Here is a 23,868-nt window from a genome sequence, read left to right on the forward strand (position 1 = left end):
GCTGTTTTTTTGGGCGAAAAACTTTTAGTCTCCGATTCGATTTGTATGACCCTTTTCTGACCAATTGGACCCCCAGGAACTCAGAAAACGCAGCGAAAACAGCGTGGGATCAACAGAAGAGAAATTACGACGGAAAAAGCACCTGCTGAAAAATGTCGAAATCACAGGTTTTCGTTTTTTGGCTGTAAATTTTGATGCGTTGATCGCAGCGTATTGGGACTGCGCCCAATCGATTTCTCTCGCAAAATTACGTCGGAATAATGCGTGAAAGAATTTATTTCAGCACTTTTCAAAATCGCGAAAATTTTCGCCAAAAATACAAAGGGGTAAGCCTTGCTGTTTTTTTGGGCGTAAAACTTTTAGTCTCCGATTCGATTTGTATGACCCTTTTCTGACCAATTGGACCCCCAGGAACTCAGAAAACGCAGCGAAAAGAGCGTGGGATCAACAGGAGAGAAATTACGACGGAAAAAGCACCTGCTGAAAAATGTCGAAATCACAGGTTTTCGTTTTTTGGCTGTAAAATTTGATGCGTTGATGGCAGCGTATTGGAACTGCGCCCAATCGATTTCTCTCGCCAAATTACGTCAGAATAGTGCCACGATTAATTTATTACAGCACTTTTCAAAATCGCGAAAATTTTCGCCAAAAATACAAAGGGGTAAGCCTTGCTGTTTTTTTGGGCGAAAAACTTTCAGTCTCCGATTCGATTTGTATGACCCTTTTCTGACCAATTGGACCCCCAGGAACTCAGAAAACGCAGCGAAAACAGCGTGGGATCAACAGGAGAGAAATTACGACGGAAAAAGCACCTGCTGAAAAATGTCGAAATCACAGGTTTTCGTTTTTTGGCTGTAAATTTTGATGCGTTGATCGCAGCGTATTGGGACTGCGCCCAATCGATTTCTCTCGCAAAATTACGTCGGAATAATGCGTGAAAGAATTTATTCCAGCACTTTTCAAAATCGCGAAAATTTTCGCCAAAAATACAAAGGGGTAAGCCTTGCTGTTTTTTTGGGCGAAAAACTTTTAGTCTCCGATTCGATTTGTATGACCCTTTTCTGACCAATTGGACCCCCAGGAACTCAGAATACGCAGCGAAAACAGCGTGGGATCAACAGGAGAGAAATTACGACGGAAAAAGCACCTGCTGAAAAATTTCGAAATCACAGGTTTTCGTTTTTTGGCTGTAAATTTTGATGCGTTGATCGCAGCGTATTGGGACTGCGCCCAATCGATTTCTCTCGGTAAATTACGTCGGAATAATGCGTGAAAGAATTTATTTCAGCACTTTTCAAAATCGCGGAAATTTTCGCCAAAAATACAAAGGGGTAAGCCTTGCTGTTTTTGTGGGCGAAAAACTTTTAGTCTCCGATTCGATTTGTATGACCCTTTTCTGACCAATTGGACCCCCAGGAACTCAGAATACGCAGCGAAAACAGCGTGGGATCAACAGGAGAGAAATTACGACGGAAAAAGCACCTGCTGAAAAATGTCGAAATCACAGGTTTTCGTTTTTTGGCTGTAAAATTTGATGCGTTGATGGCAGCGTATTGGAACTGCGCCCAATCGATTTCTCTCGCCAAATTACGTCAGAATAGTGCCACGATTAATTTATTACAGCACTTTTCAAAATCGCGAAAATTTTCGCCAAAAATACAAAGGGGTAAGCCTTGCTGTTTTTTTGGGCGAAAAACTTTCAGTCTCCGATTCGATTTGTATGACCCTTTTCTGACCAATTGGACCCCCAGGAACTCAGAAAACGCAGCGAAAACAGCGTGGGATCAACAGGAGAGAAATTACGACGGAAAAAGCACCTGCTGAAAAATGTCGAAATCACAGGTTTTCGTTGTTTGGCTGTCAATTCTGATGCGTTGATCGCAGCGTATTGGGACTGCGCCCAATCGATTTCTCTCGCCAAATTACGTCAGAATAGTGCAACGAATCATTTATTCCAGCACTTTTCAAAATCGCGAAAATTTTTGCCAAAAATACAAAGGGGTAAGCCTTGCTGTTTTTTTGGGCGAAAAACTTTTAGTCTCCGATTCGATTTGTATGAACCTTTTCTGACCAATTGGACCCCCAGGAACTCAGAATACGCAGCGAAAACAGCGTGGGATCAACAGGAGAGAAATTACGACGGAAAAAGCACCTGCTGAAAAATGTCGAAATCACAGGTTTTCGTTTTTTGGCTGTAAATTTTGATGCGTTGATCGCAGCGTATTGGGACTGCGCCCAATCGATTTCTCTCGCAAAATTACGTCGGAATAATGCGTGAAAGAATTTATTTCAGCACTTTTCAAAATCGCGGAAATTTTCGCCAAAAATACAAAGGGGTAAGCCTTGCTGTTTTTTTGGGCGAAAAACTTTTAGTCTCCGATTCGATTTGTATGACCCTTTTCTGACCAATTGGACCCCCAGGAACTCAGAAAACGCAGCGAAAACAGCGTGGGATCAACAGAAGAGAAATTACGACGGAAAAAGCACCTGCTGAAAAATGTCGAAATCACAGGTTTTCGTTTATTGGCTGTCAATTTTGATGCGTTGATCGCAGCGTATTGGGACTGCGCCCAATCGATTTCTCTCGCAAAATTACGTCGGAATAGTGCCACGAATAATTTATTACAGCACTTTTCAAAATCGCGAAAATTTTCGCCAAAAATACAAAGGGGTAAGCCTTGCTGTTTTTTTGGGCGAAAAACTTTTAGTCTCCGATTCGATTTGTATAACCCTTTTCTGACCAATTGGACCCCCAGGAACTCAGAATACGCAGCGAAAACAGCGTGGGATCAACAGGAGAGAAATTACGACGGAAAAAGCACCTGCTGAAAAATGTCGAAATCACAGGTTTTCGTTGTTTGGCTGTCAATTCTGATGCGTTGATCGCAGCGTATTGGGACTGCGCCCAATCGATTTCTCTCGCAAAATTACGTCAGAATAGTGCCACGAATCATTTATTACAGCACTTTTCAAAATCGCGAAAATTTTCGCCAAAAATACAAAGGGGTAAGCCTTGCTGTTTATTTGGGCGAAAAACTTTTAGTCTCCGATTCGATTTGTATGACCCTTTTCTGACCAATTGGACCCCCAGGAACTCAGAAAACGCAGCGAAAACAGCGTGGGATCAACAGAAGAGAAATTACGACGGAAAAAGCACCTGCTGAAAAATGTCGAAATCACAGGTTTTCGTTTTTTGGCTGTAAATTTTGATGCGTTGATCGCAGCGTATTGGGACTGCGCCCAATCGATTTCTCTCGCAAAATTACGTCGGAATAATGCGTGAAAGAATTTATTTCAGCACTTTTCAAAATCGCGAAAATTTTCGCCAAAAATACAAAGGGGTAAGCCTTGCTGTTTTTTTGGGCGAAAAACTTTTAGTCTCCGATTCGATTTGTATAACCCTTTTCTGACCAATTGGACCCCCAGGAACTCAGAATACGCAGCGAAAACAGCGTGGGATCAACAGGAGAGAAATTACGACGGAAAAAGCACCTGCTGAAAAATGTCGAAATCACAGGTTTTCGTTGTTTGGCTGTCAATTCTGATGCGTTGATCGCAGCGTATTGGGACTGCGCCCAATCGATTTCTCTCGCAAAATTACGTCAGAATAGTGCCACGAATCATTTATTACAGCACTTTTCAAAATCGCGAAAATTTTCGCCAAAAATACAAAGGGGTAAGCCTTGCTGTTTATTTGGGCGAAAAACTTTTAGTCTCCGATTCGATTTGTATGACCCTTTTCTGACCAATTGGACCCCCAGGAACTCAGAAAACGCAGCGAAAACAGCGTGGGATCAACAGAAGAGAAATTACGACGGAAAAAGCACCTGCTGAAAAATGTCGAAATCACAGGTTTTCGTTTTTTGGCTGTAAATTTTGATGCGTTGATCGCAGCGTATTGGGACTGCGCCCAATCGATTTCTCTCGCAAAATTACGTCGGAATAATGCGTGAAAGAATTTATTTCAGCACTTTTCAAAATCGCGAAAATTTTCGCCAAAAATACAAAGGGGTAAGCCTTGCTGTTTTTTTGGGCGAAAAACTTTTAGTCTCCGATTCGATTTGTATGACCCTTTTCTGACCAATTGGACCCCCAGGAACTCAGAAAACGCAGCGAAAAGAGCGTGGGATCAACAGGAGAGAAATTACGACGGAAAAAGCACCTGCTGAAAAATGTCGAAATCACAGGTTTTCGTTTTTTGGCTGTAAATTTTGATGCGTTGATCGCAGCGTATTGGGACTGCGCCCAATCGATTTCTCTCGCAAAATTACGTCGGAATAATGCGTGAAAGAATTTATTTCAGCACTTTTCAAAATCGCGGAAATTTTCGCCAAAAATACAAAGGGGTAAGCCTTGCTGTTTTTTTGGGCGAAAAACTTTTAGTCTCCGATTCGATTTGTATGACCCTTTTCTGACCAATTGGACCCCCAGGAACTCAGAAAACGCAGCGAAAACAGCGTGGGATCAACAGGAGAGAAATTACGACGGAAAAAGCACCTGCTGAAAAATGTCGAAATCACAGGTTTTCGTTTTTTGGCTGTAAAATTTGATGCGTTGATGGCAGCGTATTGGAACTGCGCCCAATCGATTTCTCTCGCCAAATTACGTCAGAATAGTGCCACGATTAATTTATTACAGCACTTTTCAAAATCGCGAAAATTTTCGCCAAAAATACAAAGGGGTAAGCCTTGCTGTTTTTTTGGGCGAAAAACTTTCAGTCTCCGATTCGATTTGTATGACCCTTTTCTGACCAATTGGACCCCCAGGAACTCAGAAAACGCAGCGAAAACAGCGTGGGATCAACAGGAGAGAAATTACGACGGAAAAAGCACCTGCTGAAAAATGTCGAAATCACAGGTTTTCGTTGTTTGGCTGTCAATTCTGATGCGTTGATCGCAGCGTATTGGGACTGCGCCCAATCGATTTCTCTCGCCAAATTACGTCAGAATAGTGCAACGAATCATTTATTCCAGCACTTTTCAAAATCGCGAAAATTTTTGCCAAAAATACAAAGGGGTAAGCCTTGCTGTTTTTTTGGGCGAAAAACTTTTAGTCTCCGATTCGATTTGTATGAACCTTTTCTGACCAATTGGACCCCCAGGAACTCAGAATACGCAGCGAAAACAGCGTGGGATCAACAGGAGAGAAATTACGACGGAAAAAGCACCTGCTGAAAAATGTCGAAATCACAGGTTTTCGTTTTTTGGCTGTAAATTTTGATGCGTTGATCGCAGCGTATTGGGACTGCGCCCAATCGATTTCTCTCGCAAAATTACGTCGGAATAATGCGTGAAAGAATTTATTTCAGCACTTTTCAAAATCGCGGAAATTTTCGCCAAAAATACAAAGGGGTAAGCCTTGCTGTTTTTTTGGGCGAAAAACTTTTAGTCTCCGATTCGATTTGTATGACCCTTTTCTGACCAATTGGACCCCCAGGAACTCAGAAAACGCAGCGAAAACAGCGTGGGATCAACAGAAGAGAAATTACGACGGAAAAAGCACCTGCTGAAAAATGTCGAAATCACAGGTTTTCGTTTATTGGCTGTCAATTTTGATGCGTTGATCGCAGCGTATTGGGACTGCGCCCAATCGATTTCTCTCGCAAAATTACGTCGGAATAGTGCCACGAATAATTTATTACAGCACTTTTCAAAATCGCGAAAATTTTCGCCAAAAATACAAAGGGGTAAGCCTTGCTGTTTTTTTGGGCGAAAAACTTTTAGTCTCCGATTCGATTTGTATAACCCTTTTCTGACCAATTGGACCCCCAGGAACTCAGAATACGCAGCGAAAACAGCGTGGGATCAACAGGAGAGAAATTACGACGGAAAAAGCACCTGCTGAAAAATGTCGAAATCACAGGTTTTCGTTGTTTGGCTGTCAATTCTGATGCGTTGATCGCAGCGTATTGGGACTGCGCCCAATCGATTTCTCTCGCAAAATTACGTCAGAATAGTGCCACGAATCATTTATTACAGCACTTTTCAAAATCGCGAAAATTTTCGCCAAAAATACAAAGGGGTAAGCCTTGCTGTTTATTTGGGCGAAAAACTTTTAGTCTCCGATTCGATTTGTATGACCCTTTTCTGACCAATTGGACCCCCAGGAACTCAGAAAACGCAGCGAAAACAGCGTGGGATCAACAGAAGAGAAATTACGACGGAAAAAGCACCTGCTGAAAAATGTCGAAATCACAGGTTTTCGTTTTTTGGCTGTAAATTTTGATGCGTTGATCGCAGCGTATTGGGACTGCGCCCAATCGATTTCTCTCGCAAAATTACGTCGGAATAATGCGTGAAAGAATTTATTTCAGCACTTTTCAAAATCGCGAAAATTTTCGCCAAAAATACAAAGGGGTAAGCCTTGCTGTTTTTTTGGGCGAAAAACTTTTAGTCTCCGATTCGATTTGTATGACCCTTTTCTGACCAATTGGACCCCCAGGAACTCAGAAAACGCAGCGAAAAGAGCGTGGGATCAACAGGAGAGAAATTACGACGGAAAAAGCACCTGCTGAAAAATGTCGAAATCACAGGTTTTCGTTTTTTGGCTGTAAAATTTGATGCGTTGATGGCAGCGTATTGGAACTGCGCCCAATCGATTTCTCTCGCCAAATTACGTCAGAATAGTGCCACGGTTAATTTATTACAGCACTTTTCAAAATCGCGAAAATTTTCGCCAAAAATACAAAGGGGTAAGCCTTGCTGTTTTTTTGGGCGAAAAACTTTCAGTCTCCGATTCGATTTGTATGACCCTTTTCTGACCAATTGGACCCCCAGGAACTCAGAAAACGCAGCGAAAACAGCGTGGGATCAACAGGAGAGAAATTACGACGGAAAAAGCACCTGCTGAAAAATGTCGAAATCACAGGTTTTCGTTTTTTGGCTGTAAATTTTGATGCGTTGATCGCAGCGTATTGGGACTGCGCCCAATCGATTTCTCTCGCAAAATTACGTCGGAATAATGCGTGAAAGAATTTATTCCAGCACTTTTCAAAATCGCGAAAATTTTCGCCAAAAATACAAAGGGGTAAGCCTTGCTGTTTTTTTGGGCGAAAAACTTTTAGTCTCCGATTCGATTTGTATGACCCTTTTCTGACCAATTGGACCCCCAGGAACTCAGAAAACGCAGCGAAAACAGCGTGGGATCAACAGGAGAGAAATTACGACGGAAAAAGCACCTGCTGAAAAATTTCGAAATCACAGGTTTTCGTTTTTTGGCTGTAAATTTTGATGCGTTGATCGCAGCGTATTGGGACTGCGCCCAATCGATTTCTCTCGCAAAATTACGTCGGAATAATGCGTGAAAGAATTGATTTCAGCACTTTTCAAAATCGCGGAAATTTTCGCCAAAAATACAAAGGGGTAAGCCTTGCTGTTTTTTTGGGCGAAAAACTTTCAGTCTCCGATTCGATTTGTATGACCCTTTTCTGACCAATTGGACCCCCAGGAACTCAGAAAACGCAGCGAAAACAGCGTGGGATCAACAGGAGAGAAATTACGACGGAAAAAGCACCTGCTGAAAAATGTCGAAATCACAGGTTTTCGTTTTTTGGCTGTACATTTTGATGCGTTGATCGCAGCGTATTGGGACTGCGCTCAATCGATTTCTCTCGCAAAATTACGTCGGAATAATGTGTGAAAGAATTTATTCCAGCACTTTTCAAAATCGCGAAAATTTTCGCCAAAAATACAAAGGGGTAAGCCTTGCTGTTTTTTTGGGCGAAAAACTTTTAGTCTCCGATTCGATTTGTATGACCCTTTTCTGACCAATTGAACGCCCAGGAACTCAGAAAACGCAGCGAAAACAGCGTGGGATCAACAGGAGAGAAATTACGACGGAAAAAGCACCTGCTGAAAAATTTCGAAATCACAGGTTTCCGTTTTTTGGCTGTACATTTTGATGCGTTGATCGCAGCGTATTGGGATTGCGCCCAATCGATTTCTCTCGCAAAATTACGTCGGAATAATGCGTGAAAGAATTTATTTTAGCACTTTTCAAAATCGCGAAAATTTTCGCCAAAAATACAAAGGGGTAAGCCTTGCTGTTTTTTTGGGCGAAAAACTTTTAGTCTCCGATTCGATTTGTATGACCCTTTTCTGACCAATTGGACCCCCAGGAACTCAGAAAACGCAGCGAAAACAGCGTGGGATCAACAGGAGAGAAATTACGACGGAAAAAGCACCTGCTGAAAAATGTCGAAATCACAGGTTTTCGTTGTTTGGCTGTCAATTCTGATGCGTTGATCGCAGCGTATTGGGACTGCGCTCAATCGATTTCTCTCGCAAAATTACGTCGGAATAATGTGTGAAAGAATTTATTCCAGCACTTTTCAAAATCGCGAAAATTTTCGCCAAAAATACAAAGGGGTAAGCCTTGCTGTTTTTTTGGGCGAAAAACTTTTAGTCTCCGATTCGATTTGTATGACCCTTTTCTGACCAATTGAACGCCCAGGAACTCAGAAAACGCAGCGAAAACAGCGTGGGATCAACAGGAGAGAAATTACGACGGAAAAAGCACCTGCTGAAAAATTTCGAAATCACAGGTTTTCGTTTTTTGGCTGTACATTTTGATGCGTTGATCGCAGCGTATTGGGATTGCGCCCAATCGATTTCTCTCGCAAAATTACGTCGGAATAATGCGTGAAAGAATTTATTTTAGCACTTTTCAAAATCGCGAAAATTTTCGCCAAAAATACAAAGGGGTAAGCCTTGCTGTTTTTTTGGGCGAAAAACTTTTAGTCTCCGATTCGATTTGTATGACCCTTTTCTGACCAATTGGACCCCCAGGAACTCAGAAAACGCAGCGAAAACAGCGTGGGATCAACAGGAGAGAAATTACGACGGAAAAAGCACCTGCTGAAAAATGTCGAAATCACAGGTTTTCGTTTTTTGGCTGTAAATTTTGATGCGTTGATCGCAGCGTATTGGGACTGCGCCCAATCGATTTCTCTCGCAAAATTACGTCGGAACAGTGCGTGAAAGAATTTATTCCAGCACTTTTTAAAATTGCAAACTTATTCTGCAGTATCCAACCTCCCTCAAATACTTTATTCATTATACCTTTTGAGTCTGCAATCTATAAACGGTCTTGAACCTCTCGTTAGATATGAATATCACCTTTTATTTCGCATTCCAGAGTATCGCGATTGTTTGACTTTCGTTCATTATTTCACCATACATGTTGCACTGAGGCATCTCACTGTTCAGAAAACTAGCTTGTTAGATCAATGCTCCACGGTCGCTATAGTTACGTATATCATCCGTACACACGTTACACTGCATACTGGCGTTCACTCAGTTGTTTACTTCAATTCTTTCTGCACATGAATTTGACATCAGCTTGACGCCAAGGGGCCTGTGATTTAACCAATAAAGTGTTAGTTGTTAAGATTATTCGTATTTCATCTTGCTTTCGAAGGATCACGTTAACTTGAATATCCACTTTGCTTACTCGTTTCTTCTATATCTGTGCAATGGTTCGGCTGCAAGTAAAGAAAGGAGATGAAACTCAATTTCTGTTTGACACCAGCGTCGAGACTAGTGTCGATGAGGTGATTAGCGACGTTACGACCATTTACAACGGTCGTTTAAAAGTCTCGAGAATTTGCTATGGTAAAAATGCGTTACAAGAATGCTAAAATATAAATATCATCAATTCTATAATAACGGTTCAATATGAAAATATGTAGAGCCAACAGAAAGTATATCACACAATCCTTAATCAATCGTTGAAACAGAAATTGAAGAATTGATCAAGCATGGCACGATGCTGCCACACGATATGATGGGCCTGACTGACGAGCAAGTCGAGGAACTCAGGCTGAGAGATGAGTGGGGAGAGAAGTGCTGCCCTATGGGTGGCTGGACCATGAACAAGGATATCGTGGGTAAGTATCGAGAATCCCCCTTTTACCTTCGAAATACTCAAAACCCTCTTCCGTAGGTCGTAGAAACGGCAGACAGCCAAACGAGAAAATGCGAGAAGTCTTGAAGAAGACGATCGACGAAGCTCGTGCGATGACTTCAAAGGTTCGTTTGTAACTGATCTAAGTATAAAGGTTCGTTAATGCACAATTAACACGTCCTTCACCATTACCGGCAGAAACTAGTGCAGCAGAATATATTAGTCACTCAAAAGACGGTCCAGACAGCTCTGGACAATCTGCGAGGTGCCGTCACGATCGTTTACCCAATGGGACTGCCACCGCACGACGTAATTCGCCAGGAATTTGAAAATACCGAAGATCTTAGTGGTACTCAAGCCTCCCTTGAGGTAAGCTCTAAAAACCGACAAACTGCAGGTGTGGCTGGATGTAATTTCACTGAGTTTCAGGATAACGACACGGTTATTTAGCCCAATTAATCCAAGCACATTTCTTCTGCTCCACAAGGTCATGGACGTGAATATGGCCCAACTCTGGTTCTCCGGCAAAGAGATGCTGCGGGGTAAGAAGGTCAAGGACTATCTTGGCCGGAACGAGAAAACTAAGGTTATCGTTAAGCTGCACAAAAGAGGCTCTGGGAAGCCGGGAAGGGAACCAATCATGTCTGAAGATGAACGGAAGATGCTTATGCTGCACGCTTATAAACGCCAGGAACAATTCAAGGTATTCACTTACGTATATATATATATATATATATATATTGTCAAACCACTTTCCGTCAGCGATGGTTTCTTATGTACCAACCGCGGGTGAAGCGACCAAATTGTAGGGGTTGATAACGCAGCAGGTTGGGGTAAACGCAAATTCTACCATACGGTAACACGTTTGGTTATACGTAACATCGGTTGTTTGATGGCTCACCTTCATGGAAGTGGTGATCGATCGCCGATGAGTCCGTGTGTCACTTCATCGATCACTGCATACTTCATACCTATTGGTGACCGACGTGAACTTTCTATTCGTTCTGACTTTATCTTTAGCGAGGAAGCAAGAACAGTGATCACTGTCATATTGAACGCCGCTTATGGTGCTCAGCAGGAGGATGCACGGGATCATTCTCGGGCTGAGCTAAGCAGCAAAAGATTGTTTTTAATCAGTTTTAAACTCCATAGAAAAATCGGACAGCCAGTAATTGCCAAAATTTGAATTCTATCGGTCAACGGAAGGTTGCAATCATAGCCGAGGTGGAGTCCAGGTGAACATTGCACCCGGCTGACCTTACGGTGACCTTCCGCCCTTCTGCGTCTGTTGAGCCTTGCAATCAATACTTACATATGGATGCGGTATAGTCTGAAAGGCGAAGGGTTGTGAGTATAGCTGCGCGCCCCAGGGTCCCTCTAACAAATGTTAAGAAAAAAAAACCGTAACCATATGAAAAAGCCGTCCTGGCATTCGCAGAGTGTGACTTCTAACGCGAAGAAAACAAGACAACAAGGTAATCTAGAGTCGACAATACAAATCGACGATTCTTATCCATGATCCCGTAAACAAACAGGAGAGATCGATCACCCTTAGGTTTGTTCCATTCGCGAAAGCCCATCGAAACTCAAACAGGATTACAACGGTCACAACGATGGGGTGAAAAAAGTAGACCTGTCGGGGAAAAATCCACCCCATTTATAAAACTTCTTTCATCTTTTTTACTTTCCATCACGTCGGTAATTTTTTTCATGATACCGCTTTGTGCTTTCCGGAAAGAATTTCTTTCCAGAAAAATACTGGAACCTCCATCCCTCGGGTCCAGTTTGTCGGACTTGGCTCAATCTACCTGGTTTCGGACAAAATTTCCCGCCACGAATCCGATGACTTTTCTAATCCGTTGGCTCCTAATTGGTGATTAGCGATGCTCTGTTTAGCACGCATTGTAACTCGGGTTCGCTGATTTACCTGGCACGACGTGGTTTCGCGTGATTCGAGGGCGTTTGCTAGGAACAAGAAGAATAGTCCGAGGAGTCTTATCGACGGTTCAAACCAAGTTTTATAGTTTCGTGCTTCGTGATGCCGAATAATTACCCCTAGACCCTGCGGAACATCGTCTCTCGAGTTAAACCAGAACAACAGCCCTGTGCTATCAGTGCAAAATTGTTTTCACAATTCGGTGATCCGCAACCTCAAAGTGGAGAATAAATTGAACGAGACAGAGGCGGAGATCTGGTACTTTTTATGCGGATAATCGTATTCATCACACGTTCGAATGAATCTCAATTCAATTTAGCGTCTATTCTGCTGCTAGGTCGATAAAGAACTTGTGCGATACGTAGATTCCAGAGCCAGCTGTTTCGCACTGTTGCGCTTATCGCAAACAACGCGACTCGTTCCAAATAGCTTCTCGGTATTTCAAAGATGCCAACCGACTGATATTCGTCTGTACATACCGGGGTTGACCTTTCCTCATAATTTATGCAAGGGGTGCATTACGGTAAAAGCTTCGCGAGGCTTCCATCCAACGTCGCTTCGTTTCTTTCCACTTTGTCGGAAAACTCTTCACTCAAGGAGAGCGGGTTTGCAGATCGTGTTACAAAATGCCACGGCTTTTCGAAATCCGATAGCTACTCATCGCGTCGGCGAAATGCGAGATCCTGAAGCATGCCGCGATTTTAGCGAACGTGTAGCGAAACCGCACTGTAAATTTTTAGGCATTCGCCTGAATTATTTACGCGGGTGTGAATGATAGATTGCCTAGCTCTATCTCTGAGCAAAGTGGTAATATTTCGCGAATGCCTGAATAATATGTAAAATAATATTATCTCATAAGAAGACAGGGGTAGAAGTTTATCGGTACCTTTCGGGGATATCTGCGCGTTCGTAACGCACGTACGTAGTAATGCTCCTTGTCACGCGATTCAAACGCGTATTTTATGGCATCATGCATATAATATTATTACGGGATTACCGCTAGACCGACGAAAATGCGAAGCTCTCTTTATCCCCAGAGGAGTGTACGATAAAATTTTATTTATGTAAGCGAATATCTGATGCAAGTAAATTTCAGTAAATTTATTTTCATTCATATGGACGCGGGAATTACGCATCCCCGGCATATATATATATATATATGCGGAGTACATAAAATTCATACGATATACAGTTATATAAAACACAGTGTTGCAGTACATACACGTATTACATGGTCAGGGTATGTAAAGCTATTGTATATATAGAGATGGAAATGCTCAGATTCATGTATGTATGTATATACATATATATATATATGTATGTATATTTGTGTTTGGGTGTATAGACAGTAAATATAACATCGAATTATCGTTAATAATAATCAGCGTTGTATAGACAGACGCAGAGCTCAGCATGAACAAACGAGAAGGCACATATAGTATAGAGTGTAAAGCGTTACGATTTTTAGTACTTATCAAGGTAATTAAACAATTCACCATCACGTGTGGCGATCTTGTTCGAAACTTTCAATGGTTTGCATAAGAATTAAATTTATAAATTATTTTCTAACAGATACTATTAAGCTGATAATATATTAGACGCAGTGAAACGTAACTTGTTCGTGACTAATTTTGCCAGGCTTGATTTTCTAGGAAATGGAAATCAATGCATCGTTATATTCGACACGCTTTCCAATCAGCTTCTTCTCCATCCTCTTTTATTTCTCTCTACTTTCACATTTTCATTTTTTAATAACTAACTGGAATTGCTACATCCGCGAAATATATTTAATAATATGGTATCTAAATGTACGTATACATACACATTCGATGAAAAACATGGATGATCAACAATATTCTTTTGCTTGTTTCTTCTACAACGTGCTGTACATCAATTTGCGCCAGTGATTGCAATACATCATATATCATATCGTATATATATATATAAATATATATGTTATATATTATATATCTTTCTGAAATATGCTTTATACGTTATTAGCGTAATATATTAGATGTGAAACGAATATGCGGCGACAGGTTAGTTATATATTATTATTATTATGATATAATAATAACATTCATTCTTTTATATATGTATTATTCGTTTTCGTTACATATGTATATGTATGTATATAGTGTATATAGGTACAGTTTGCATATGGAACGGAGTTGTACAATACTTTGCACATGTCGATCAGCCTTCTGACTTACAATCAGTTTCATCAGGTTGCGATGTATGGCAAATAAAATATGTTTGAAAACAAATCGATTCTCAAACGAGACATTTTTACGAAGCAACAAATTTACAAACTGACATACTAGTTTCAAAAATACTTAACAATGTGCTGGTACTTTTCAAAAACAAGCCACACTACATAGAGGCAGTTATATTATAAAATAAACACCATTATACGTATTTATACACTTATATTTGTATGGAGGAAATTTTATACGGTCTATAAAATCTTGTGTTGAGATGTTTTTTTTTTTTTTTTTTCTTATTTGAGACGGTACAGACCGGTAAATTAGATTCTACGACTAATTATTTTCGACAAACTTTCGAATACGTTAATACAACAAAAAGAAACAATTTCTCCGTGAACTCTTATTCTTTTATTCGTTCATTTCTTCTACTCATTAATTCTTTTTATCAAGGCAATTTAATATTCTGTTGAATAATTGTTGTACTGCAAGGGTTTTAGACATCGTTTCATTCGTTTCGATTCACTTCTGTTTCCGTTAACTGTGCAAATTGCAATCTGCACGATGTATTAAAAAAAATAATTCGCTGTAAACAGTGTTCGTATGTTTGTTTCTTGATCGGACGAACGGTTTCAAAAGAATAGAAAAAAAAAAAAACAATGAAGTGAGTCGTTACAAAAATGTATGTGTATATATAAATTTATATATAATGTATATTATACATAGAGTCACATGTATATGTGTGAATACTTTGTTTTTTTTTTTTGTTATGTTCAGCAGTACAGTGAAGGCAATGTAGATTGAAAAAAGAAAAATCTCAATCATCTTGGCCCCTTCATGGGTATCGTAGGCTAATTGTAAGCTTCTTTTTGTGTTATAGAAACGGTCGCGTCACGCGTTAAATTCGCAATGAAATTCCCTTACTCACCCAATTTCGATCTACCTTCAACCCCACGACGACTATAATCATACGTGACGATTCACTAGGCGTGTCCAATAACCGACAATAGTTGGGCGTCTGATCGGTGCATTATTCAACTTAGCATATTACCGACATGTATGTCCGGTGAAAATTCCACCGAGTCCGCAATCCGCGTCTGCGTCGACTCGACGCTTCCAGTCATTCGTTCACTTCGAAGAGGAAAATTCTTCCGATCCTGATCGAAGCAGCTGTCCTGGTAGGTCGATCGCAGTGAAATTGAGGAAGGCGGGTCGAGTCCCACAAGGCCCAGTCTCGACGGTTCCCTGAACGACGATGATTCGACGTTAATGGGGCAGATTAGACCAAAGGCGACGCTCAAAAGGAGTCTTCGGTCTCGAGGTCGACGAGCGGCAGCCGTTCGTAAACAGCCGGAAGGCCCTGGGGACTCGATTTAGTCTGCTAAAGGGCCAGGGCCCTGATTTCATTCTCGTTTGCGATTCCCTCCGGTGATCCTGGCGTCCCCTCGACCAGACCCTCGTCCTCGCTCTCCTTGTCCTGGGCCTCCGTGCAGTACCTGCACCGCATCTTGGCGTCATCGCCGACCCTGACCGACCTCGTTATTATCACCAAGGTGGTCAGGCTGACGACGAAGAATATCGAGGGCACTATTATCGCGATAAGAAGCTCCGTCCGAGTTTTTTCCAGGTCGAAACGCGCCACCACGAAGAACGAGTCGTTCTGAAATTCACACGAGAGTCGGTCATCTTTTCTCCTCTTTTTCAACATCCCGTTTCTCTGTTCTCAGAGAAGCAAGGAAGTTATTGTAATCATACGGAAAATCGAAAGTTGAGTTTTTACTAGATTTCTACGTTTTGAAGTTTAGACAATCACCTCAAGTCATTTTCAGTCTTTTCCAAACTTAGAACCGATTAGATTTTGGCTTTGACCAGTTTATTACTTTTTCAATTACTTGAATAACGAAATTGTAAAAAAAAAAATTAAAGTGATGACATCTTGAGAATGGATGAATGGATTTCAATGAAAGTTAATACCGCGAGGTTTTTTGGATCACTGATGATCCATTCTGATGATGAATCGAAGGTTAGACTTCCAAAATTTGTAATGGTGGATCCATTGCAGTGGTTCAAAATAAAAACAAATCGTCACATTTTCATTTAACATGGTATCCGAGGGCCTTAAAATCGTTAATCACGAATCTGAATTTTTAGTACGAAATTCGAATTGATTATTATTCTTTTTTTTTTCTCTCTATGAACTTGGAACCTGCAGTGTGCGAACGGGAAGTTCTAAGCCCGCTTGTTTCTCTCTATTTCTTCGATTTAAACTCGATAACGGGTCAAAATCGCGGGACGCCAAATGAGTGATGTTTGTGCGTCGCGTAACTGAAATACCACCAACTACGTGAAACTGTATGACGAACGAGAATCGATCCAACGTTAAGGGTCGCCTGGAATTCCCGCACTCCGAAACCCTTTTACCGCCATGTTGCGCGGGAGAGTATTTTAACAATTAAGAGGACCTGAGCTTATTCAGGATAAAGGGATGAAGGAAAGGAGATACAGCGACTTTCTGCCAATCAATAATTCTTAGATCAGCTCTAATTCCCGCATGTTTTTTGCGAACGCGAAGCAAACGAGTATATAATACGCGAGTCGTCTCCGTCTCGTTTTGGCACGCAATATTAGTACAAGCCGATAAAAGAAACGACATGATTGGGGGACGGGGGTCATAAATCCTGTCAAATACAGAAGCAAGGTACGCCGGATTTTACGAGGCTTTTGACGTTTCTGCGATTCCGAAAACGGCCTATTTTGTTCAAGGAAATATGATCGTAAATACGGAAGAAAGGATTATTGGTAAAAGCAACAGACACTCGACTGTAATAACTCGAGCTGTTGAATCCTGCGGCTGAAACTCTCCGAGATACTCTCGCCTTAAATTGAATACCGCAATTCAGGAGTTTGAGGAGTTTGATCTGGTTGAGCTAACGCAGAAATTGTATCACGCGGTATAAGTTACTCGCAAATTGAATTTGTAAAATTGAAAGAGGTCGCCCGGGAGAGCGAAAGGGGGAGGCGAAATTTTATTCCTTTTTCCACTCGCATTTTTATACCTTCGTTTCGTTCAAGGGGAATTACGCAAATTCCGTTGCGAATAACGAAGAGTATAAGCTTGGGATATAAAAACAGAGAGACGACACAATCGATCATTTTTGCTTTTATCTCGCTGCAACCGGCCAAGTCCAAGGTCAATCAACCCGGAAACAGGGAACGGAAAACGTCGAAAAACCGACGACGTTTGTGAGTCACCGGCGCCGACTCTCCGGAAAATCGAAGCTTCCTTTCATCCCCCATTCTTCAAAGTAGCGAAATCTTCCCGCGGCCATTCGCTCTCCCTTTTATATCCTCCGCAGATTACGTCACGCGAATTTCCCCGCGGAAGAAAATCCAATCCAGTCGTTGAATAACCTCGATAAACAGAATCCACGCTCTCCACCCTCTACTCGATGCAATACATCTAACACTTATTTCTTCTACCTTTCAGGTAAGCCAGCGATATGATGATTCGAGGAGACGAGTTCCAGACGGGTGAGTGAATTTTTAATCCAACAAAGAAAGGGGGGTAAAAATGTTGTCCCAGCCGAAGCTTGTTTCGATATAATAAACGACATTCACTGCTCGAATATGCATCCGCGATCGATTTCTCCGGATAACTCACAGCCACCGATATTGAGAGATGATTACTTTTCCCTTGTCCTTAACCGTCGAGCGGAGAAAGAAGTGGAGCGCAAAGTTTGTTGCAGAAAAGCAAAGAAATTCTTTGACGAACTTTTCAAGTAAAAAAGTGATCTAAACGAAAAACGCAATTATCCGTCTTACAGACGTTCGTGTTTCAACTGACCTTGTTATAATAGCAGGGGTATCTGCTCTGCGCAGTTTTGTTGTCACCGTCCCTCCCATTGGTTAGTAAAAAATCCCGACACTCTCCCCTCAGCGTGTTTACACACCCTTCCAAATTGATGTAGAGCCTCGAGCTGTTATAGATGGTCAGCGATCTCTGGGACGGAACGTAAGAGTCCTCAGGATCGACCTGGCGACCCAAGTTCGCCTCGTAGATGTCAAGGAAGGTGGTGAAGTTCACGTAGGGATGAGGGACCTTCTCCTCGTCGATAAGAGACCCGTTCACGCAGTCCTCCGTCCTGAAACACGGAGTTTCGGTGATTCGTCGTCGAATCGACGATGTACGAAGAGTCTAAACTATTCAAACTATGCAAAACAACCGAAACCCCGCTTCGAGCTGATAGATATTTCAGAGGAGGATCCAGAAAGGAGGAAAAGGAACGGGGGTGAAAAATGGCTAACCTGATAGCGTCCCCTTGCTTCGCGACGGTCAGGCAACTGGCGATAATCGAACCGCTCTCCTCATCCCAGAATTTTACGGATTCCTCGAGCACGGTTCCGGGCAAATTGCCGTTGGCTCGATTCAGGGCTTTGGCGCTAGAGCAGCGGGCGGTGAAAATGTTGTCGTCCTGCATGAGGAAGACGTTGACACCGACGGTGGTTATTTTCGGGCAGTATCTGTCGCAGGAGAAGGGCTTCTTGATTTTGGTACACCGGGAGTGTTGGCAGCTGAAGAAACCGTTCAGCTTCATGTTGTCCTTCTCGCTGTCCACCATGATCCCGTCCGCCTTGTGGTGGCAGAGCATGAGCTCGCTCATGTTCGCACAATGGCCCAAACTGCAGTTGAACACACCGGAAAGCGAGCCGCACTCGCTACCGTTGTTGCAGTTGTAACGCTTGAGATTCGCCGTGTTTACCTGGAAGGCGAAAAGCGAAATGCAGGAAAAATTCACGCGGCGAACGATCGCTAATTCGATTATTCGAGTCCCCGAGGCGAAGGCTAATTGCATTTTCCGATACAGTTGCGATTCAGCGATAAATCGCTTCGTCTGATCAAATTACACGGAAATTTTAGGTACTCTCTCCTGCGGCTACGGTTAATTGGCTGTATGTGGATTTATGGGGGCGAAAATTTTCCCATTGGAAATTAAGCTGTTCCTGGCGTTGTTCGAACGTTGAGGACGGGGCGGGGTTGAAGTTCCGAATTTGAAAGGTTCCGGAAGCGCTTGGTTCTGAATTATTTGGTGGCGAAGCTTGAAATAAAGAAATCAAACTTTGAAGAAACAACAAAGTCCCGAAACGCAAGATTCTGAAAATTCAAGTCAAGATAGAGCAAAGTTCCAACAAGTAGTGGGCGTGAAAAATCGGAAAAACCGAAAATCAGAATCACCAGGATCCTGAAAGTAAAAATATCGAAAATCAAAAACAAAGACAGATCAAAGGGGTGAAATTTCACAAAGTCAGAAATTCAAGATGCTGAAAATCTTGGATTATTTGAAATTTCGATGTTTCAGATTTTTGAATTTTCTCATTTCCGCACTTTGCAAACTTTTCGGATTTATACCCTTCCGGCATTTGGTGCAGTCGGAAAGTTACCCTTTCGGAACTTTGATGTTTCGTCAAAGTATAATTTCTTCACTTTACGTTTCACCAGCAAAGAATTTGAAATTTGGCGTTTTCGCAACTTTTCAAATTCGGTATCACAACCCCGCCTACCTCAAAGAGATAAGAAATCGAACGAAAAAATCGGGTCGATTTACTTTTGGAACAATCGAGATGACAGGGATCGAGGCGTGTAAACAGTTAAGGGAAAAAGCGAAAGGGCGAAAGAGCTTAACCATGATCCGGCAAAGCGACGTCACAGGCAGACGTCGCGTCGTCTTCTCAGAAGTAGCTCAGCCCGTGAGGTGAAATCAATTCGCCGAGAGCGAGAGAGGAATTTCAGGCACAGGCGTCGCGGCTTAACTCGGCACGGCGTTTCTCTAATTAAAGGTGAAAATTATTCATTCCTCGCCTACGGCTTCACGGTACGAGGGTACGTGATATGCACGCAGATTGGAGGGCGGAAGTAGCCGGGTGGATGAAACAGCGAAGTTTACATCGCCGCTGGCAAGTTTCGAAAAAATAAAAACGCCGTTTTTGCATCGCGCGTACGCGTATCGATCCGATATGGAATTTAATTACCCGAATGCCGCTGTCATTAGCTAATAAACCAACACACGCGCCGACTCGTACAAGCCGGTTGAAACATTAATATATTGCAGGGTGAAATTACCACCGGCCAAGGGAAAACTCGGAGTCGAAAACTCAGGTTTACCTCGCGGGTGAATCGCTGGGGAAAAGCGTAACGGCCTGTGTTTTTCTACTCCGAAACGAACTTTTCTACTTCCGCGTATATATGTATACGTACACGTACGTGAAATACGTCGCTACGTTGAATGGCGGCAGTTTACCACGTGTCAAGGTCTCGGACTGCGGAAAAAATGCCGCTTATTAACTTCCGCGTCACGTAAAATAGTCCACCCCTGTCCCGTGACATCCCACTTTTCACAAATCTCGTTTATTGCCAACTTTTCCTACTCGCGGCGTTTGCCACGGGACCACGTATAAACACCATGACGAGTTTCGATGGGAGATTTTCGTCCTGAATTTTAACGCGACGGGAAATTTTCCAAACTCCAAACTTACGGCTGTTGAATAAATTTACTGTGAGAAAAAAAATTGTCGTATCGAAATGTTTTTTTTTTTCCTTTTCTTTTCTTCTCTAAAGCTCTTGCCACAGAACTGAAATATTTTTATTATCATGCGAAACGAGACCGACTACGGCTTGCCCTTTTAGGTTGAAAAGCGCTTCTGACGTAAGGTGACGACACTAAAAGCCTCGTTCGAAAAGTCCCCGCCGTTAAACTGCAAAATTGCTTCAACGACTGGCGTACTTCGAATAAAGCAGGTATCAAGAATTCGAGGCTGTAATTTTTTTTCAGAGGGGTCGATTTTATCTCTATACGGTGCGACGCGAGGTTTCGTCTTTCGCGGTATAAAATCCGTCTAAAAAGGGATGACGAACTCGGTTGGCAAACACGTCATTCCTCCGTCACCGCGAGCCTCGAATCGCACGCAAGATACCTAAACACACATCTGGCGATGAATAAAATAGTTCCAACCAAGGTAAATTCGTCGAAGGTAACTCCGAAATCCCTGCGTGCGATATTGCGATCAACGAATAAACAAGTTACGACGTGCGAAAATTTTAAATGAATAACGAATCTCCTTATTTCCGGATATCCCCGAGTCAGATACACATAAGCAAGTAAATGAACCGGATCGAAAAAGTCGGGAAATTAATAGTACTGTAGTCCAGAAGTGGATTAAGCTCCGTAATTGAGCTGGAGAAGAGCTCGGAGAAAATCTTCGCGTTCCACTCTCCGCGGGAAGATTAGTTTGTTTCGCACATTCTCTTTTTTCTAATTTTTTTTTTTCATTCTTTTGTTCTCCCTCGGTACATAAATTCACCAGAACCAAATTCGCCTGGGTCAAACCTTTGAGTCACACATTATTGTGCCAGGAATTCGAGGAAATCCACGCGCTTAATCGTTAAATCTCACCTGCGGACAAGAGATGCTGGAGGTTCTGGTACAGTTTTGGAAAACAGCGTTGGTCCCGTTCCTCCTTACGGTCGCGTGAATTTGGGGACAAAAACCGGTCGTCTTTGTCAGACACCATTCGCCGCAGCTTGCCCAGGCACAATAATTCACCAGAGTTGTATTCACAGTCTGACACATCACCGGATCCGGTTCTATACCCGCGTTAAAAGCCCTGGAACAGGAATTACGAACATCACAGACCGGCACGAGCTTAACACGCGCTCCCGGGATGAAGGCCACCTGTTTTCTCTCAGGATTCGAATAAAGCCGGATACAACTTTGCGCGATTGATTTTCATCCGGTCTGCGAGGGATGCAACACAAGCCAAAGTTCAAAGTTTTGCTGAGCGAGGAATTTTACATTTCCAATGATTTTTTTTTTAATCCAAATGGAGGATTGTATTTGAGAAATTTGGTGACTAGGTTTACAGAAACAGCGATTTCACTGTTTTTCAGAATCTGGATAATAATTTGGTTCATTTCCACCTCAGGGAAGAAATTTCATCTTTTTTTTTTTTCCTTCCTTTAATGTTGAATCTTTAATTAAATTAAGCCCTGTAGGGTGAATTCATTCGCGAAGCAGGTATAACAAGCGACGTTGCGATAATGCGAGAGAATAAAAGTGTGTCAGGTATGGTGGGTCGATAATGATCATGCAGTGCATACACGGTGGACGGCATCGTGGTTGTTTATTTTAAATTCCAATTTCGAATATGGAAGGGAAATAGGACAAAACAAACGAAACACACACACGCGCAAAAGGGTGATCGGCGTATTATGGATCAATGTTGTAGCGCACCAACCTGTGCGATGGCATGTAGATCGCAACGCTGAGGTAAACCAGAGCGACACAGCTTATGACGATAGTAAATTGACAGAGGCAGATACTTCCGCAGATACGACGATCCTGTTCGGGAATTAATCGCGGTTTGTACTTGCGACCCATTATTGAAGATTTCAGAATTTGACAGGCGAAAAGACTTCTCGATTCACACTCGGACTCGCTGCGATGGTTGAAATTGAAATAATTCAAAATATCGTAGTTTGTTCCAAGAAATAATTACGTCAAAAACCAAAATAATAAAAAAACTTGACCACAATTTCAATTTTTTTTTTTTTTTTGTTTCTGGGACGTTTAATATTCCAGCCAATAAAACGATTAGGCGTTAGTCGGGGTGGAATTTCTGCGCTTTATTTGGAGGAATATGGAAAATACCGCGCGATCATCCAAACGAGGGGATTATTAAATTCTTGGTCGAGTTGCAGGAACTGGAAAGAAATTAAGACGCTTCTCGTCACTTGGGTGGAGTTTCGAAACCACGTGTTGAGTTTATTTCATACTTTTTTTCTTCACTTCTTCTTCTTCTTCTTCTTCTTCACCTGCGGTTATTATTTTGCGTCGCAAGCATACCGAAACCACTCCCTCGCACAGTGTTTTACAAAAACACAAACAACCGCACCCTTGTTTCACCCTCTGTCATCATTGCTGCAATTACTCGAAGATTAATTCTTCGCGGGTGAACCAACTAATCGTGGGAATTTATTTTCAGAACTTACGCGATTTTATTTGTATTGAGGTATGTGGAATTTTTAAAATTTTTTTCCTATTTTAGCGGAGACAATTTTATTAGGTATATACCCCAAAGGGAGGATTCAATTTTCACCTTAATTGTATATGTTTTAGAAAACGCGTAGTCTTATTAAAATTTCACGAATGTACAAACCGTACGTATTATCTAATTCGGAATTTTTTTATTCTATTTTATTTTATTTTTATTTTTTTCTTCTATCACGTACAGAAATATTCGTACCCATCAGGTTGACACTTTGATTTCTTAATAATTCAATTTTGTGCGCGAGGTTTTACAATCGTTAGATGATCAAACCGGATTAAATATGGTTAAAAATCTATTAAGTACGATTTGGCAGTTGTTGTTCGTTTTGGTTTCGTTTAATATTATGTATTATGTTACTTTTACTATCGAGGTATGTTAAGATTCACGCTCCCACGATCGGAGATAAGTGCGATTCGTCATCGGCGATGTGGCCGAAATTACGGTGAACGTCGACATGATGGGAAAGAAATCGTCGATTCACAGACAACCGTTGCCTCCCTCATTCCCGTCCATTTTAACGAAAATCGTAGGAACGCATGTCGGATCCGACTTGTACGAACCGCGCGCGCTCTAAGCCGAAGGAGAAATGCGAGTGATCCGAACCTGTTCGCGCCCTCGCGACTCTGCGGACTGTTTGAAAACAAGCCGAGCCGCCGTCCAGCTACGCGGGTGGAAAAGCTCTGCCACGAAAGCGAGCTTGCGCAAAGAGGGTGGCCACCCCCG

General features: G+C 42.1%; 2 protein-coding genes across 2 annotated transcripts in view; one reads left to right on the forward strand and one right to left on the reverse strand.

Annotated features, from left to right (window-relative positions):
• Positions 1-9,406: 9,406 nt before the first annotated feature.
• The window catches only part of LOC124223254 (cilia- and flagella-associated protein 298), a 40,391-nt gene continuing 25,929 nt past the window's right edge, over positions 9,407-23,868 (forward strand). Inside the window, exons 1-5 of the mRNA XM_046635052.2 lie at positions 9,407-9,611; positions 9,737-9,886; positions 9,943-10,028; positions 10,102-10,272; positions 10,391-10,606. Of these exons, the coding sequence (XP_046491008.1) occupies positions 9,473-9,611; positions 9,737-9,886; positions 9,943-10,028; positions 10,102-10,272; positions 10,391-10,606 (762 nt within the window). The 5' untranslated portion in view covers positions 9,407-9,472. The remainder of the gene's footprint in view (positions 9,612-9,736; positions 9,887-9,942; positions 10,029-10,101; positions 10,273-10,390; positions 10,607-23,868) is intronic.
• On the reverse strand, positions 14,281-23,789 carry Teh4 (tipE homolog 4). Its single transcript, XM_046635042.2, has 5 exons — positions 22,333-23,789; positions 21,492-21,702; positions 18,349-18,803; positions 17,888-18,185; positions 14,281-15,703 (listed from the first exon to the last, which is right to left on the reverse strand). Exons 1-5 carry the CDS (start codon positions 22,473-22,475, stop codon positions 15,425-15,427), a joined length of 1,386 nt encoding a protein of 461 aa, XP_046490998.1. The 5' UTR covers positions 22,476-23,789; the 3' UTR covers positions 14,281-15,424.

The sequence above is a fragment of the Neodiprion pinetum genome, chromosome 7 (assembly GCF_021155775.2).
Source record: "Neodiprion pinetum isolate iyNeoPine1 chromosome 7, iyNeoPine1.2, whole genome shotgun sequence".
Taxonomy (NCBI): domain Eukaryota; kingdom Metazoa; phylum Arthropoda; class Insecta; order Hymenoptera; family Diprionidae; genus Neodiprion; species Neodiprion pinetum.

Bases quoted from the DNA above. Each gene is read 5' to 3' on its own strand.
- Teh4 (XM_046635042.2), bottom strand. From the start codon at position 22,475: ATGGGTCGCAAGTACAAACCGCGATTAATTCCCGAACAGGATCGTCGT. The intron at 18,804-21,491 runs GTGAGATTTAAC...TTCGCCTTCCAG, and splicing joins CCAGCATCTCTTGTCCGCAG to GTAAACACGGCGAATCTCAA. The intron at 15,704-17,887 runs GTCAGTTGAAAC...TGTGAATTTCAG, and splicing joins ACCCCTGCTATTATAACAAG to AACGACTCGTTCTTCGTGGT.